The sequence below is a fragment of the Schistocerca americana genome, chromosome 11 (assembly GCF_021461395.2).
Source record: "Schistocerca americana isolate TAMUIC-IGC-003095 chromosome 11, iqSchAmer2.1, whole genome shotgun sequence".
Taxonomy (NCBI): Eukaryota; Metazoa; Arthropoda; class Insecta; order Orthoptera; family Acrididae; genus Schistocerca; species Schistocerca americana.
The window spans coordinates 16712296-16729237 of NC_060129.1; the positions used below are offsets into that span (position 1 = coordinate 16712296).

General features: G+C 37.0%; 1 protein-coding gene across 1 annotated transcript in view; it reads right to left on the bottom strand.

Annotated features, from left to right (window-relative positions):
• Positions 1-2828: 2828 nt before the first annotated feature.
• Positions 2829-16942, bottom strand: part of LOC124553751 (zinc finger protein 708-like) — a 60853-nt gene continuing 46739 nt past the window's right edge. Inside the window, exon 3 of the mRNA XM_047127685.1 lies at positions 2829-4916. Coding sequence (XP_046983641.1) covers positions 3347-4916 — 1570 coding nt within the window. The 3' untranslated portion in view covers positions 2829-3346. The remainder of the gene's footprint in view (positions 4917-16942) is intronic.

Consider the following 16942-nt stretch of genomic DNA (forward strand, 5'->3'; position numbering starts at 1 on the left):
GGAGTATAAGTTCGAGTAAGTATGTTTTACACAGTAAGTTACGATATAAAATTTGGTTTTTTAGTATGGTTGTGCTTTAAATACTCAAATATATATTCTTGGGAGGTTACTGCTTGCTGTGAAGTAAATTACGTTCATTTAGTCCGTTTGAACGTCGGTGTTGCCATATGGCAACACTAGGCGCCTGTACTCAGTAAAAGGACGATTTTTTTTTTTGTTTTACAAGAGGTTTCTCGCTTGCTGAGGCGCTCGAGATTCTTTATAATGACGATATTGAAGGTGATGTGTTTCTTAAGCCCCCAGATCCGAATGTAGACACAGATGAAGATTCGGGAGATGAACATGTTGGCGGGTAAGTATGCCTATCATTGGTTTGTAATTGTTTGTATACTGATGCCGACTTTATTATGATTTGCTATTTCATTTCTTATTTTTACAGATTATTAGACAACCTGTCCTCTCGACAACTACGAGCTAATGCTGAAATACGGATGCCAAATAACGAAAGGATTGGTGTTGAATATGAGCACTGTAATCCGCCAGCACCATTAATGCGTACTGCACAAGATCCAATTGTACCTGAAACAGCTACACAACGTCCAAATATACCACAGCCATCTGTATCTGAGGTAAGATCTACCTTATTATCGGACAATATCGTGATCTGGGCTTCTGAAAAAGATACATGTGGGAGGCAGTGGGAGAAAGGAGCTGACTTTGACAGTCAAATTACCTCTACATTTCCAAAACCTGACTACTCAAGCTATGGAAACATGTCGATCATTGACCTATTAGAACTTTCCATTGGCCAGGAATTTATTGAGCATTTACTGAAAGAAACAAAGCTTTATGCACTATTTCTCAATTGTCAGGATCCAAAAATTACAGCAGACGAAATATCGTGTTTCATCTCTATTTTGTATCTCAGTGGCTACAATAAGTTACCTTCTAAAAGAAATTATTGGGACTCAAAAGATGACTTGAAAAACTTGGCTGTGTCTCAGTCTATGAGAAGAGACAGATTTCTACAAATATGCAGGTTTCTGCACTGTGCAGATAACACTAAGATCCATGGAAATGACAGGCATGGAAAATTCGTCCAGTTATGGAGATGTTGAAGAAGTGCTGCATTGAGAATTTTGTACCTGAAGAACACCTGTCATATGACGAATTATATGGTGAAGTACTACGGCCACCATGGATGCAACCAGTTCATTCGTGGTAAGCCAATTAGATTCGGCTATAAAATATGGAGCCCAAATACTAAAGATGGATATTTGGTGAATTATGAACCATATCAGGGAAAAGTTCGTAAGGGAAAAGCAGTCTATGAGCAGTTGTTTGGCAAGTCGGCAAGTCCCTTACTTGTTTTATTGGATGAAATTCCTGAAGTGAACAGAAAAATTTGCTACAACTTCTACATGAACAATCTATTTACAGGGGCATCTCTATTTTCATTTCTCAAGTACTGTGGATACTCTGCCATTGGTACCATAAGAGAAAACAGACTTCCTAAGGAATGTATACTGGAAAACAAAAAATTATTTTCCAAGAAAGATTGGGGATATTTTGAGACAGCAATAAAGAAGAGTGATGGATTATTGTATGTGCAGTGGCTGGACAACTCAGTTGTCACAATGATCTCTTCTTCATGTGGTGCACAAGAAGTTGGCCAAGTCAAGAGATTCTCACAACTAAAAAAGCGAAATATAATGATTCCCAGACCAAAACTGGTAGCCAAATCTAGTACGTATATGGGAGGTACTCATCAGATGGATCAGAATCTAGCATGCTATCGCATTGCAATAAGAAACAAGAAATGGTACTGGTGTCTCTTTACATGGATGTTAGATGTCGCCATACAAAACATCTGGATTTTGTATAATCAAGCAAGAAACCAAACCATTTCTCAGCTTGATTTCAAGACAGACATAGCAACAGTGTACTTGCAAAGACACCAAGCTGTACCAAAAGGAGCCCGGAGTCCATCTGCATCAAGGGCATGTTCCGACAGCTGCATATCAGGTTCAATTAGGTTTGATAAGACTGACCACCTCGTCCAGCACACAGAAGGAAAGAAGAAGGAAAGGTGTGCACACAAGGACTGTAAACCAATTGTGAGAACAATGTGTTCAAAGTGTACTGTGGGATTGTGTATTGACTGTTTTATTCCATTTCATGTAAAATAACGCTGAGTTCAGAGTTTGATTCTTAATTGTACTGTGCTATAAAGTATCAATTGTATGCTGAAGACTGAATAATAAATTTGCACAAAACTTGTATATGTAATAAGAAATTTCAATAACCTACTTATTTTAGTTGAAGTTGTAATCCATAAAAAATTAGGTAGTGAAAGCACCTAGTGTTGCCATATGGCAACATCAAATATCTTGCTAATGGCGGTAATGACTTTCGTCAAAACAACTCTGTTGTGTAATTTATGACTTTTACAGACATAATAACGCAATTTTTTAAAAAATATCACGAAAAAATTAATTCCGGCGCTAACGGGTTAAAGACATATATAGCAAGTCTCTTAAGGAAAAATACCTGAGTAAAATAATTGCCATAATCATGGGTCTCAAGTGTTGAGTTTACGAGCCTCAGTGAAGGAAGTGCCATGAATATATTTTTGCTGTCACTTTCTCAAATGCAAAGTAACGAGTACTACATAATGACTTTGTTTGGAATAATAAGCAGCAAGTCATCACATTTCCTTGGCCTTATACTGAATATTGCGTGGTAATTATAACTATTGACAGTGTTAACGACAAAAACACATTTGATTCATGTTTCTGGAGTATTTAGTAATACAATTTCTTAACATCTCAAGCTACAGATAGGGATTTTTGTTTTTCAAATTATCTGTTACCTCAATATAGTACACATTATTGCACTTTTTTCACAATTCTACCACACTTTAATGTTATTTCACAGGCATTACAATTTATTGTCCCCCTACTACGTTCATTATTTTATAGGCCTTGAGGGCACCAACCAGGAAAATCTATGTGCATAAACTAACAATTACTTGTAGTTACTTTCTGATGTGAAGTAATGCATGTGTCTTGAAAGTACCCAACTGAGTGAAACTTTTGTCACAGATGTCACATTTGTGAGGTCCCCTTCCCATGTGGACTAATGCATCTGTCTTGAGATCACCTGATCTAGCAAATGATTTGCCACAAATTTCACATTTGTGAGGTCGTTTCTAGGTGTGTATGAATGTTTGTTTCTTGAGATCGCCTGACTCTGCAAAATATTTCCCACAAATCTCACATTTGTGAGGTTTCTTTCCAGCGTGAATTAATGTTTGTCTGTTGAGATAGCTTGACGTAGCAACAGATTACCCACAAATCTCACAGTTGTGAGGTTCCTTTCCAGTGTGAATTAATAAATGCCTCTTGAGATTCCCTGACCTAGCAAAAGATTTCACACATTTGTGAGGTTTCTTTCCAGTGTGAATTAGTACATGATTCGTGAGATAACCTGATGTAGCAAAACATTTCCCACAAATCTCACATTTGTAGGGTTTCTTTGCAGTGTGAATTAATACATGAGTCTTGAGATAACCTGATGTAGCAAAACATTTCCCACAAATCTGACATTTGTAGGGTTTCTTTCCAGTGTGAAATAATACATGAGTCTTGAGATAACCTGATGTAGTAAAACATTTTCCACAAATCTCACATTTGTGAGGCTTCTTTCCAGTGTGAATTAATACATGAGTCTTGAGACAACCTGATGTAGCAAAACATTTTGCACAAATCTCACATTTGTGAGCTTTCTTTCCAGTGTGAATTAATACATGAGTCTTGAGATAACCTTTTATAGCAAAACATTTCCCACAAATCTCACATTTGTAGGGTTTCTTTCCAGTGTGAATTAATACATGAGTCCTGAGATAACCTGATGTAGTAAAACATTTTCCACAAATCTCACATTTGTGAGGTTTCTTTCCACTGTGAATTAATACATGAGTCTTGAGACAACCTGACGTAGCAAAACATTTTGCACAAATCTCACATTTGTGAGGCTTCTTTCCAGTGTGAACTAATACATGAGTCTTGAGACAATCTGATCTAGCAAAACATTTTCCACAAATCTCACATTTGTGAGGTTTGTTTCCAGTGTGAATTAATGTGTGCTTCTTGAGACTGCCTAACAAAGTAAAAGATTTCCCACAAATCTCACATTTGTGAACTTTCATTCCAGTGTGAATTAATAAATGAGTCTTCAGATCGCCTGACCTAGCAAACCATTTGGCACAAATACCACATTTGTTGGTTCTGTTTGCAATATGTAGATCAGCCTGGGCACTGACATTAACAGCTGTAGATAAAATTCCATAAGCACTTATTGCATCATTTGTCTTGTGTGTGTTACACATGTCATTAGAGGCCTTCTTTGAAGTTTTCCACGTTTCCTTATATGAAGACTGTTCAATGTGTTCTGTAACAGAAACTTCTGGCTCACTATCCAAGAAGATACTGCTTTGATGCTCATCACTATAGTCATATTTTTCATGGTGGCAAGCAGTTAAGCCATGATAATTCTCTCTCATTCTCAAATGTGTTTTCAAACTAACCTTACTGTGAAATACCTCACCACACCACTTACAAACATACAAAGGTGGTTGCATGCCATCAATGTGCATAAACACATGCATTATGAGTCTGTATTTTGAAGGAAAGTTCTGTTGGCAGAAATCACAGCTATATAGATGTAATTCCTTTTCCCTCTTACTACAGTCATATGGGGGGGCTACTGAGTATTCCTTATCAATAATCACATTTTCTGTACCAAACTCATGTGTTGACTTCTCCTCGTCTATCACCGAATCATCCTGGACCAGCCCATGGTGACAAATTCCTTCACATGATATGCCACAGCTCCCACCAGTAGTCTGAGTCAATTTGAAGAGTGAGGACAAGAATGTTAAATGTTGATATATATACAACAAAGAAACAATATTTGAGTGTCCATAAATCCAGTACTATAGGCCACAAGTCATAAAAGTGCATAAGAAATTGCATATTTAGTAACTGTTAATGATTTAAAATTATTATATTCCTCCAGAAGGAAAGAACTGATGAGGTAAAAATGGTTTAAACCGAAATTAACCACAGGAAATTCAATAATGATGAATCTGAGTCACTGCTGATTTCATTTGAAATTTTAAATGAGACTTAAAATAATTCACTTTCATGTGTTACAATCTTTTCAAAATACAGTACTACAAGTTAACAGTTTACACCAATTTATTAAATGTATCAAAAAAATTCTTACATTCAAGGTATTTAAGATTTAATTAAGAGAAATAATTTTTAAATGTTCTTCTCCCATTATCTTTTTTTGTTTCGCAAACACTTTCACCTTTGGAAATGATAAATTTATTTCACCTAATTAACAGATTGTTTTTGTTTGATTCCCAATGAGTAAAGAACTAGTGCAAGCTTCAACATTTTGTTAGGTATCTAGAATGGATGTTAATCAGGTGAATAATGACGGTTCATGAACAAGAATCAATGTCACATCAATCAAGGGAAAAATCTGCATACTGATGAATGAATGTAAATGACACACTTGCAGGTGGTTTTAATCTAAGACTGTGTTTGTGGCACTGCAACTTGTATGAAGCCTTGCACAAATGGAAATACTGTCTGAAAAGATGTAAATAGTTGTAAATTTTCCAATATATTTGCACTGAGCCTTTTTGAAAATTTTTACATCTTCCTAACATCTGGTCATCTGGCATTGCAGAACACCATTGACTGAAGGGCACACATATAAATGGCCACTTCATCACCCATTAGACACCGCTAGCTGACACCACATATTGTGTGGCAGTGGTAACAGCTGATGCATGAGCTACCCCTGTAGTATCTGGGTCCCATTATTCCACCTGCAGTTAAACCCTTTCCCACAGAACAGAACTGTGATGCCTTTCAGGTCCCCAGTATGTGCATCATGTTTGACATGAAAGAGTATGAACTACTGATGGCATGCATACCCAGTGCTATCTTTTGCTCTGCGACTTTTGACTGTTTTGCGTTTTCTTGGGGATATAGTTTTGCGTGGCATGGTATCTGGTAAATTTCGAGTGTTTTTAAACTCTTAATTAGGATCACACGATTTTTTTAACGTAACTGGTATCATGGTGTGTGCCAGATTCTAGAAGTTGACAACTGTATCATTAGATATTGTAGCTTTTTTAAACTCAATTAGGTACAACATGCATTTTCATACATATGGAAGTTAAGTAACTGAACGTTAATAATTAAGAAAGAAATAAAAAAATATGCAAGTAAGGTTTCAGACAAATAGCTTTCTTTTTCTCAAAGTACTAGATATAAAACTTACAATTAAAATTTTATGCTATGCCAGTGAACCATAAACAAACCAGGATAAGAAAGAGAATTTGCTGAAAAATTCAACAATAAGTAAAGTTTGATGTTAATTATCAATTGTTTTAGAGACCTCCATGTAACCATTGTATAGGTACTGGGTACTTGTGTCATATCCTTAATATTTACTGCACAACATTTTTTGTGGCATGCACATTCATAAACTGTTCATGCAGTGATAATGGAAGTGCACATGTATTTTATCAACACACATACTACAGCCTGGACAGTAACAGTGCTGATGGCTCACACCACTGATGGTTAGAAATTTTGGCACTAAAGCTGTTACCTCTACTTTATTCCTTCCGTTGTTCTCTTGATTCTCAAACCAAAGAGCTGTCATCATGAACAAAAACCGTTTCTTACATTCTATATATATATATATATATATATATATATATATATATATATATATATATATACCGGTACTCTCTATCCAACAACTAGTTGGGTCAGGGGATTAATGGGACTTCACCACCTTTACTCGGTCTTTCGGCTGAGGCTGGTTGTGACATGACAATGCATATATAGGCTAGTATTGTGATGGGGTCACAACTCCCAAAGACGCCCCCCCCCCCCGCCAGATTTTATACACCCCAACTGTTTGCGTCCAGTGTAATTCATGGGAAAGTGCGAATGTCTGCAAATGTTTGCGAGCTGTGTAACTGAGGTGAAACGTGGGGACCAGCCCGGTATTCACCTATTATGATGAGGAAAACCGCCTAAAAACCCCTTCCAGGCTGGCTGGCACACCGGCCCTTCATCGTTAATCCTCTGTGCGGATTCGATCCAGGTTTGCTGTAGCTACCCGAATCCAGGAAGCAGCATATTAGTGCTCTTCGCTACCCTTGTGGGTCGTTTGATACATTGCCATGAAAATATAACATCTGCTTCCATCTACTAAGCAAATATTGTCAATGCATTTGATGTCAGGGTTGGAGACTGCTGTTAATAGAAGCAAGCCTATAAAAAGCTTTTATCTCAGAAACATCAACATCATGCAAAGAAGGTATGTTCTTTTGAACATTTTTATATTATCAAGATTGTTCCAACACTGTTGAAACCCATCTAAAATTCCTCAAGGGAAAAGTACACCTGATTTGTTGTTCAGTGTCTCGATTTCTACCCATCACATTACCACTGAGTACCAGGGCAGGAATCTGCAAAGCAATGTTATATTGTCTAGCACAAACATTGCTTTGGTTGTGCATTTCTCCATTTGAAAGCGTTTCCCCTCCCACCACCACCACCACTGCCACCACCAAGGCCCTGTTGTGAATTTGTATCACCAAGTTTACAGTCTATTTTTTTAACACAGTCCATTGTAGCCAATGTCACGAATGATGATGATGATAATGTTGATGATGATAATGATGATGACAACACAAACACCCAGTTACCAGGCAGAGAAAGTCCCCAACCTGGCCACGAATCGAACCCGGGACCCCATGATCCAGAAGCAGCAATGCTAGCTACTAGACCATGATCTGCAGACAGAACTCATGGAGAATAACAAGTCCATTCAGGCAGGTTTTAATGATTAGAGATATGTGGCACACACTGCATATTGTAAAAGACACTAACACAAGACACATAACTATTACACTGTAATAACAACAATACACACAAGCTGTTGATAAAAACCTCTGCTGAGTAGCAATCATAGAATGATTGTGGTATCTCTGCAAGACGTCATAGCAACTTTATTATGAATTTATTGAGGGGGAAACTGTCTGATGTTTGGGTGCTGCAGCGTGCGCTCTATACTTTGTAGGATGCTGTAACATTGTAATGAAATAAAAGAGGAGAAACGATCAGAGCGATGATAATGGTCGTTCTGGTACATTTATTAGGATATGATCAGAAGTTATGTGTTCAAAATGGTCCACTGACTCTGCAACATGTTGTATCCATGACATGACATGGTTAACAGTTGCCTATAGCATATTCAGTGTAATCAGATTGAGTGTCATCATATGATATCTTTCTGATCAGGAATATCTGGATACATCCCCAATAAATCTTTCAAATATCCCACCATGCACATGTCGCATGAACTTAGGTCGGGGGATCACTAAGGCCACATGTCTTTAAACTGCCTAGATATAATGTGGGTGATACCAAAGATTTCATGAAACCAATAGTTCACTCGACAACTGCCATATCATGCCACCCCATCTCACATCAAAATAATGGTGCAGACACTTGTGGTCTTGAAATGCTTGAATCACGTTACATAACAAGGTCCTTATAAAGTTCAGATGTCTCTGTACACCTAAGAGGTGCTTGACCTGTCACCTACAAGGAACAGCGACTCAGAATGAAGGGGCTTGTGAAATCACACCACACTGTCACATAAGCTGAGTGCAGTGGATGTTCCTGCCCAAGATTTGGGAGGACAACCCCATATGTGACAGTTCTGTGCATTCATGGCCCCATGCAGAGTAAAATATGCCTTGTACTTCCAAAGAATATTCCCCAGCCCAAAATTACTCTTTTCCAGGCATGCCAAAAATAAAGAAAAAGTCACAGCATTGTGGCCTATCCTGGAGCTTCTTTAGCAGCAAATTCTGAGCCTTATAGAGATATTAGTGTGAAATGTGCCACAAAATCTTTTGAACTGTTGACTGGGGGAGACACAGTAAGAGGCAGTGTGTGAGAGTGTGAGTGTGAGAGAGAGAGAGAGAGAGAGAGAGAGAGAGAGAGAGAGATCCTGTGACAACTCTAACACTTAATGCAGAATTTGAGGTATCTGCTGCATGGTCAGCTAAAAGCAACTTGAATGAGCGCTATGGGAATCTGCTGCACCACTAAATTCACCTATTTCTTCAAATTTCTTGATTGTATTCTTCACCATACTTATTGACATGGAGCTCTTCCCAGCCATTTATATCAATGATATTCTTGCAATGCAGTGCTGCTGTTCTGATAAAACAACTGTACCACCCATGCAAGGCGTCTCTTCTCAATAGGCATTTCATTTCATATGGAAACCTTAAACCTTTTTAACTGGGTGTATGTCCAGAAAAGAAATATTCTTAGATTTCCCAGTTAGAAACGTGCTTTCCAGGATGAAAAACGTTTTAGTGGGTGGAAGTACATTTTTCCATCTTGAAAGATATCGTTACCCTAGGAGCTGTAAACCTCATCAATCCCTTGAATGGTTATGGGTTTATAAGATTGTATAGAAGTTTCTGGTAGTTTAGGAATCTGAACCTAGCAAAAATCAAAGCATTTATGAAGGAACTTTGATGTGTGGCAACATGTCCACTACATATTTTCGTATGACGAAAGTATGAACACGAATTCCAACAATTACATCACAGTAGCTTCTAAAGCACTGAAAGATTATGACGTGCTTTTGTGGGCCAAGCATAGCTTGTGTCACATGATCTCGCCAGCCGATGACAGCAGATATTCAGAGCATAGGAAATGTGATGTCAGCCAATAACAAAATGAATGTTAAGCTGTGCAAACACACAAGCGGAAGAAGTTAATTGTTTAAATTACTGTACATCAGTACAACTACAAGGAAAGTTAAGTTTTCATATATAATACTGACATTCTAACAGCTTTTGCTGTTTTTCTGAGGGCACCAGTTTCAATTTTAGCAGCTTTATATTTCTGACAAGTACGATTATAAATTTCACTGATGTGCACCAGACACTTCGTGGGTTACGTGGTTGGATATGTGTTCTGTAGAGCACTTCGACTTCTCCCATAGTAAAGCCAGTTACATGTGAAATCACTCAAGAACTTCGCTCTTGTTTTTGAAAGGCAACTATATTTTTTGCCAGCATTATTGCATAATCTGTCAATGAGGAAAGTATAATAATTATGAAAGACTAAACTCGAAACTTCGTCATTTTTTGTATTACCTTTTCAACATATAGCAAATGCAAGTGTGCCACCAAAATTTAAAAATATAAGGCATAAATGACTTGTCCTCTGGGCCCAAAATTTTTTCACATTTGCTGGTGGTCAGCGTTAAGTCTTGAATGTGAATATAATGCTCCATGATTTAAGAAAATCATCACACATTCTGACATGCATGATCATCTTCCATAAAAGGAAATTTACTTTGAAAGTAATGCTTCTGAAACCAACATTCGAGATATTTCACCACGTCCTGTTAGAAATGTAACCAGTTGTGACTTCACTCATCAAAATCTGCCCAGGAATGAGATATATTGAAAGAAGTTCATTGTTAGAAAATATTGTAGAATCTTTAACAGCGCTGTCGGCAGATGCCTGTGTGTGCACTTATTCTGTTTATGTGAATGGCTCATTTTCTTTGCAACGAAAGATTTATTTTGGTGATATTCCCTCTTTTGCGTTTTATTGCTGCAGTATTTTTCTGCAGTGGCGAGCTAAACTAATTTTTTTTATTAGTGTATCAGTTCCTAGCAATCAAAATTACAAAAATTTAACTGAAAAACAAAATTAAAAAATTCCTACAATTCTGAAAAATCCCTCATCCGGATCTGAACAGATCTCAGTCCTTTTGTGTGGCTATATTAAAGACAAGGTGTACAACAGTAATCCCAAACCACTGCTGAGCTGAAAAGCGACATTCAGGTGGTCATCGACGACAATGACGTTCTGACACGTCAGTGGGTATAGCAGAATTTTGCTATTTGGCTGAGCTACATCATCGCCAATGATGGCAGGCATATCGAACATGTCATAACCTAAATCCCAATATCTGTGGTGAAGTTTACATGTTGAATAAAGTGTGTGACCGCTGTAGTTTGTAACTTATTTACGATTTTTTCATATACTTCAATAATTATCACCTTGTATGCTTGCTAAGTAACAGACTGGGTACTGGGCTACATATCCCTCACTGCTACCTGTGTTTTGACTAAGTAATTCAATTACATATGTTTGTGTGGCTTTCTGCCCAAGTTGAAAGTGAGGTTACTACTTCCTTTGCCATAATGCATAGGAAGTTGAAATCACTGTTAATGTTCGTCATCTTTAACACACAGTATCACTCCTTCACTCTCTCATTCTTTCATGGAAACAATTGTGGTCAAGAGAAAATTTAAGGGACCACTGATTGAAGCTTTCCACTTTTGATGAGGTTTGTCTACTGGAGAGTGTATATCATCCATGTACACACACTTTAGAACCATTTACTCTAGATGTCTGATTAAATATATTTACTTTGTGATTGATCAAAATGTTTGCAGATAATCACTTTATCGGTTAGTAGTATTAACTGCTCAGGATGTTACACATTGTTTCAATGAATTAAAAATTGTAGTTTAAGAATAAAACAATGAAATGGCTTTTCATCCAAATTTCCAAATCGGCAGGTTAATGTGTAATATCATATCCTACTGATTTCTGTACTCTGTCTTCAAAAAGTATATGCCTGTCTGGTACCCATGTAGGTGCATTTCTTATATACCTGCTGTCAAATAGGACAAGTTACACAGCATAGAGGTCTAGTGAATCCCTTTTAGATATTGCTCAGAAGACTGAAACTTTCATGATCTACAGATGGCAAGTGCTGACTATCTACTTGATAGTCCTCTGAACACAACTAATAAGACCATTACAAATTTAATTTATCACGCACTGCTCAAATGTAACATTGACACACAGGTGGTCAGTGCATTCTGGCAATCATAGTGTACATAATAGAGTGATACCTTTTGAACCCAGGCAGAAAGTCAATCAGTACTTTCTTGGATTCTTTGACACAGGTAAACCACATGCTGACCAAACTTTCAACATGATTTTGTTTACAGCTGGTAAGACACAAATTACGATAACTATAGAGTTATGTACAGTCCTTGCCTGGTTTGATGATATTACACTACATTAATACATGTTCCACAGATCCCAAATATGTCACTTTGCAATGTGGAACTTGTAAGTTTAACATTAGCTATCTTTACACAATATATATATTTTTTAAATTACTATTTCATATTTAAAAATTTATGTACTGAGTAGACGATGTCCTCATTCATAAATACTTTTGATTTGTTTTTAGAAGCTGGTTGGCTATCTGTCTGACTGTTAATTCTACCTGGTAGACAAACAAAGATTTTTCTGGCTGCACAGTTCATCTCTTTCTGTGCCAAAGTCAGATTTAGCCACTGCTCTTTGCTATTATCTTTGAACTGTGATTCTTGTATTGTGAAGGTACTGCGAACCTCCCTAGTCCCTTAAATAAGTGTCTGCAAGGTGATCTTCAGTGCTTCCCGACTATTATTCTGATTACAGGCTTTTGTGCAATGAATACTTTTTTCTAAATTATGTGACCCTAAAACTTCAAGCTATATGAAAGCAGTGAATGGAAATATTCATTTTAAGTTAATTTATTGATATGTTTGTCACCAAAATTTGCAATAACCCTAATTGCGTAAGATGCTGAACTGACATGTTTCATAAGGTCATGATGTGCGTCTTCAAATTAATTTTTTATCTATGCACACACCCAGAAATTTCAAATATTCTGCTTAGCAACAGATTCCTGTTCAAAATCTATACTTATCAATGGTATTCTGCCATTTACTGCACAGAACAGTGTACACTGTGTTTTTTCAAAACCATCTGCAGACAACCACTTAATTTCCTGAAAGACATAATTCACAGTTTCCTCAGCTAACTCATATTTCTTTGGTGTGATTACTGCATCATCAGAAAAAGAACTAGCTTTGCATCTTCATGAATGTGGAGAGTCAGGTCATGAACATATATTAAGAAAAATATGAGAAACAAACGTGAACACTGTGGGACACCATTCTTCATACCTCCTCAGTTAGAGGATGTAGTGTTATCAAAGTAACATTACCATTTCCGCTCGTTTACATGACCGCGACGCAGCCAAGCCTGGATCGACACTAATAGACCAAAAGATTTACTGACTTTAAAAGAAAAGCAATACTACACAATAACAAAAATGATTCAGAAATGAAAGGAGAATGGTAGTGTTCCACCCTGCCTCAATGCTGTGTTGGGTCCATCAGCATGATCGTAGGTTCTGGAGATAAACTGATACAAAATTATTAACATTAAAGTAAGGAGGAGATGGAGATACTTATGGATAATTTGGCTATATAAGCATACGTTTTTAATGCTACATACGTTTTAATATTAAGTTACAATGGCTGGTGCATATTAACAAAAGCTTTGTACATAACAGGCAATACTTCATATTCATGTCCTCTCGATGGACCCTGTTCGTAATTAATTACATAAAACTACATGTTTTCTGATTGAAAAGACAATTAGGACATTTAAAGAGTATTTTACACAAATTTTAAAATTTTTGCAGAACACAGCAAGTCTGCCTTTCATGGAATAGAAACAGTAAAAGGTGAATCGCTCAAGGCTTCATTTCTCTTCAAATAACAGAATTCTTTTTTTATATCATTAATCGATACGTGTACTTAGAGATTTACGACCGCTGGGTGAGAGTGGCAAAGATAAAGAATAATAGACTCTGCCACTGCTATGTGACGATTGATTTCTTTTACATTACAATTGTTTGATAACTTCAGGCCATCAGGCGTTTACCATTGAGCGTATACTAATGTTTGTAGGCCGAAAATTACTAATATTACAAGGACTGCTAACTTTAGCTCACTATCTCTACTGTTAACTTCAACCTTCTGCATTCTTCCACTTAAATATGATTAAAACCGTTTGTGCATATCCTGCTCACAACAGGCTTTTAGTACTCCGTTGGAAGTGCCATCAGTTCCATGCATGCTTTTACATTGAGTGAATTTATTATTTTCCTAATTTCAGTTCGAGAGGTGGTTTGAATTTCAATTTTATCAAATTGCATAGGTATTCCTTCTTCCACGTACAACCTTGTATTTCCTAATGAACAGCTGTATCCTAATTTCTCTACAACATTTAATAAAATGATTATTAAAATTACTTCTGATTTTTGTTAAACTTTTCATTGAGTTTGATAGGAATAAAATCTTTGTGATTTCCACTGTTGTTTCCTTTCTAGCAATATCCCAAATTGTTTTAATTTTATCATCAGAGGTGCTCATCCAAGACATGGTGCACACACTTCTTGGTTTTTCAATAACTTTTCCTAATACAGTGCAACAGTTTTTGTAATATTTGGCTCTTACTCGATAATTACTCCTGGCTGTAAAATAAATTTCGATTTTCTGTATACAACATATTATTATCTCTTTAATAAGTCACAGCTTTTTAGATTGTTTCTTACAATTACGATTTGTTGTTTCCTTTGGGAAATTATTTTCACATTAAATTTGAAATTAGCATCGGCTTCCCTGTAGATCTCGTCCCATTCTGTTTCTAGCTTTACAATTGTTAAATTGAATGCACTATTTTGGAGGACTATTTTGCATTACTTGTATGGAACTATGTTATATAGTATACCTAGATGTGCATCATGATCATAAGGATCATTCTCAAAAGGGGTAAGTATTTATTTGATTAAATTTACATTCAGTCTATAAAGTATCTTTCTTAGTGCTGCTTTCCTGTACTACCTATGCAGCAAAATCTAAAACTGATGTCAAATTGAAAGAACCAAGAAATACTCCAAGGTAGTTCTATCGGATTTCTTCAGAATATCTACATCGGAAACCCCGGAAACTATAATTTGCTTGTCTGACTGGCAGATGGCACAATAAAGATTCAAAGTATTTCAGAAATCGTTGGAAATATCTGACTGGGGACCTATACACAGCTAGAACTATAAAGGTTCCTTTTAGTTTAAGCTCACAGGCACATGCATCTGCATGTTGCTCTAAGCAATATGTTTTTTAGTTTCTGAATTTTTCATACTGTCTTTAATTTTAACGTACGAAGTCCCCTCTACTTGCCCACTCCCATCCCTCTTGCCCCTCTGCTCAACTCCCTTTCTCCTCTGCTTTTCTTTCCCCTCCTCTTCCCCTCAACGGTACCTCATCCAACTTCTCTGCACTAAGAGGCAATCTCACAATCTTGTGCTTCATTTCTGGTGCTAAGCTGTGAAGTTCATATCGATTATAAATATGGCAATCACACCTAATCACCTCCAATATCGCCACCTTGGTATATCAGCATTAAATAGAGTTTCTCTTCCCTTCCAGCTAATGTGGAATTTCCTCCTCCTTTGTTCTTGAACTAGAAAATTTCCCCTTTGATTCTGTAAATTTAACTGGCATTGTCGACCATCAGAGCGTCCTCATTGAATAGTCTCAATAAAGGTAAACACAAGGATTGAAATACATCACTGTTGAGTTCTTCGTGATAATCATCGATTTTTGGGCATGTTCAGATCATTCTGCATGACAGACAGTAAGTGTGTTTCCTCTGCCATACAGTACTTTCAAACCACCACTGCTTTTTGAAGCTTGTCACATTTTGTTTATTGCACTATTTTGTTTGAGCCACATCTGATCAAAATAAATAATATGGAACGATTATTTCTTTTCCTGATGCTGTGAATTTATCTCAGAAGTAGCAACATTTAATACAGTATCGGATCCTCCATCAGAAACCATCTTTCATCTTTGCATTTGCTGAATGTGTATGCCAAAGGTTTCAGAACTCTTCCTCTCAATAATTAGCCCCTGTGAAAGTTATCTTACAATTTAAAACATCACCTTCATTTTGTCTTGTAGGTTCATCGCCATGGTCATGAAATTTCAATATAATACAATGAAGAACATCTTTCTAGATATCTTCCAAATCCGTTTCCGGACACAGGTTTCCATACACTGCACTTATGTAAATATTCTCAGTAAAGTTCATGGTAAAACACCAGATACTTATGTTGTTGAAGTCTGCAGAACTGATAAGATTCAGTCTCTTTTTGCTTTGTCTTTAAGGTCATGAAGAAATTCGTTTACCTTATGTAAAATACTCTTTGCTGGCTCTGTGCGTTTCGGAATCAAGTCATCTTAACTCAGAAATAAAAATGGCAATATTAATAAATGGAAATCACTGCTCTCTTAGCAAACATATGCTACTGTCCAGTGAGCACAAGTAAATGATGGACAGTGAGTGTCAAAAAGTCTGCAAAGCCATGGCAACAGCAGCATTAATTAAGCACAGCATTACCGTATGACCTGGTCTGTCTGTTACCCATTGCTCATTATGCTATTTCGAAGGTACCTGTGGTGGAAATGACACTGTGGCAGAAGTATGAGCTTAGAGACATGGACCAAGCAAAACAGGCCCTAGATTGCTTGTTGGCATTCAAAATATGGAGGGGAGATGAAAGCTGTGAAAACTGGCATAACCCTCTCAACCACCATTTGCTGCTCCTTGATGTAGAAAAGCAGAAACTTTATGCAAGGAAGCAATCTTGTTTCCTTTCACAACTGACATGTGACAAGTTATTTCCAAGCCCTGTGCACATCTTAGTGAAGTGAGAGATGATGTAGGACCATTGTGCAAGGATTTAACAAGGCAGGATACAGATGTGATAATGGGTGGAACAGGAACCAGTATTGACATGAATCAGGTCTAAAGTATTGAGTATGACCTGCTACAAACACGAACTGCAACAAATCTTACAAATGCAGGCTTGGTGCCTG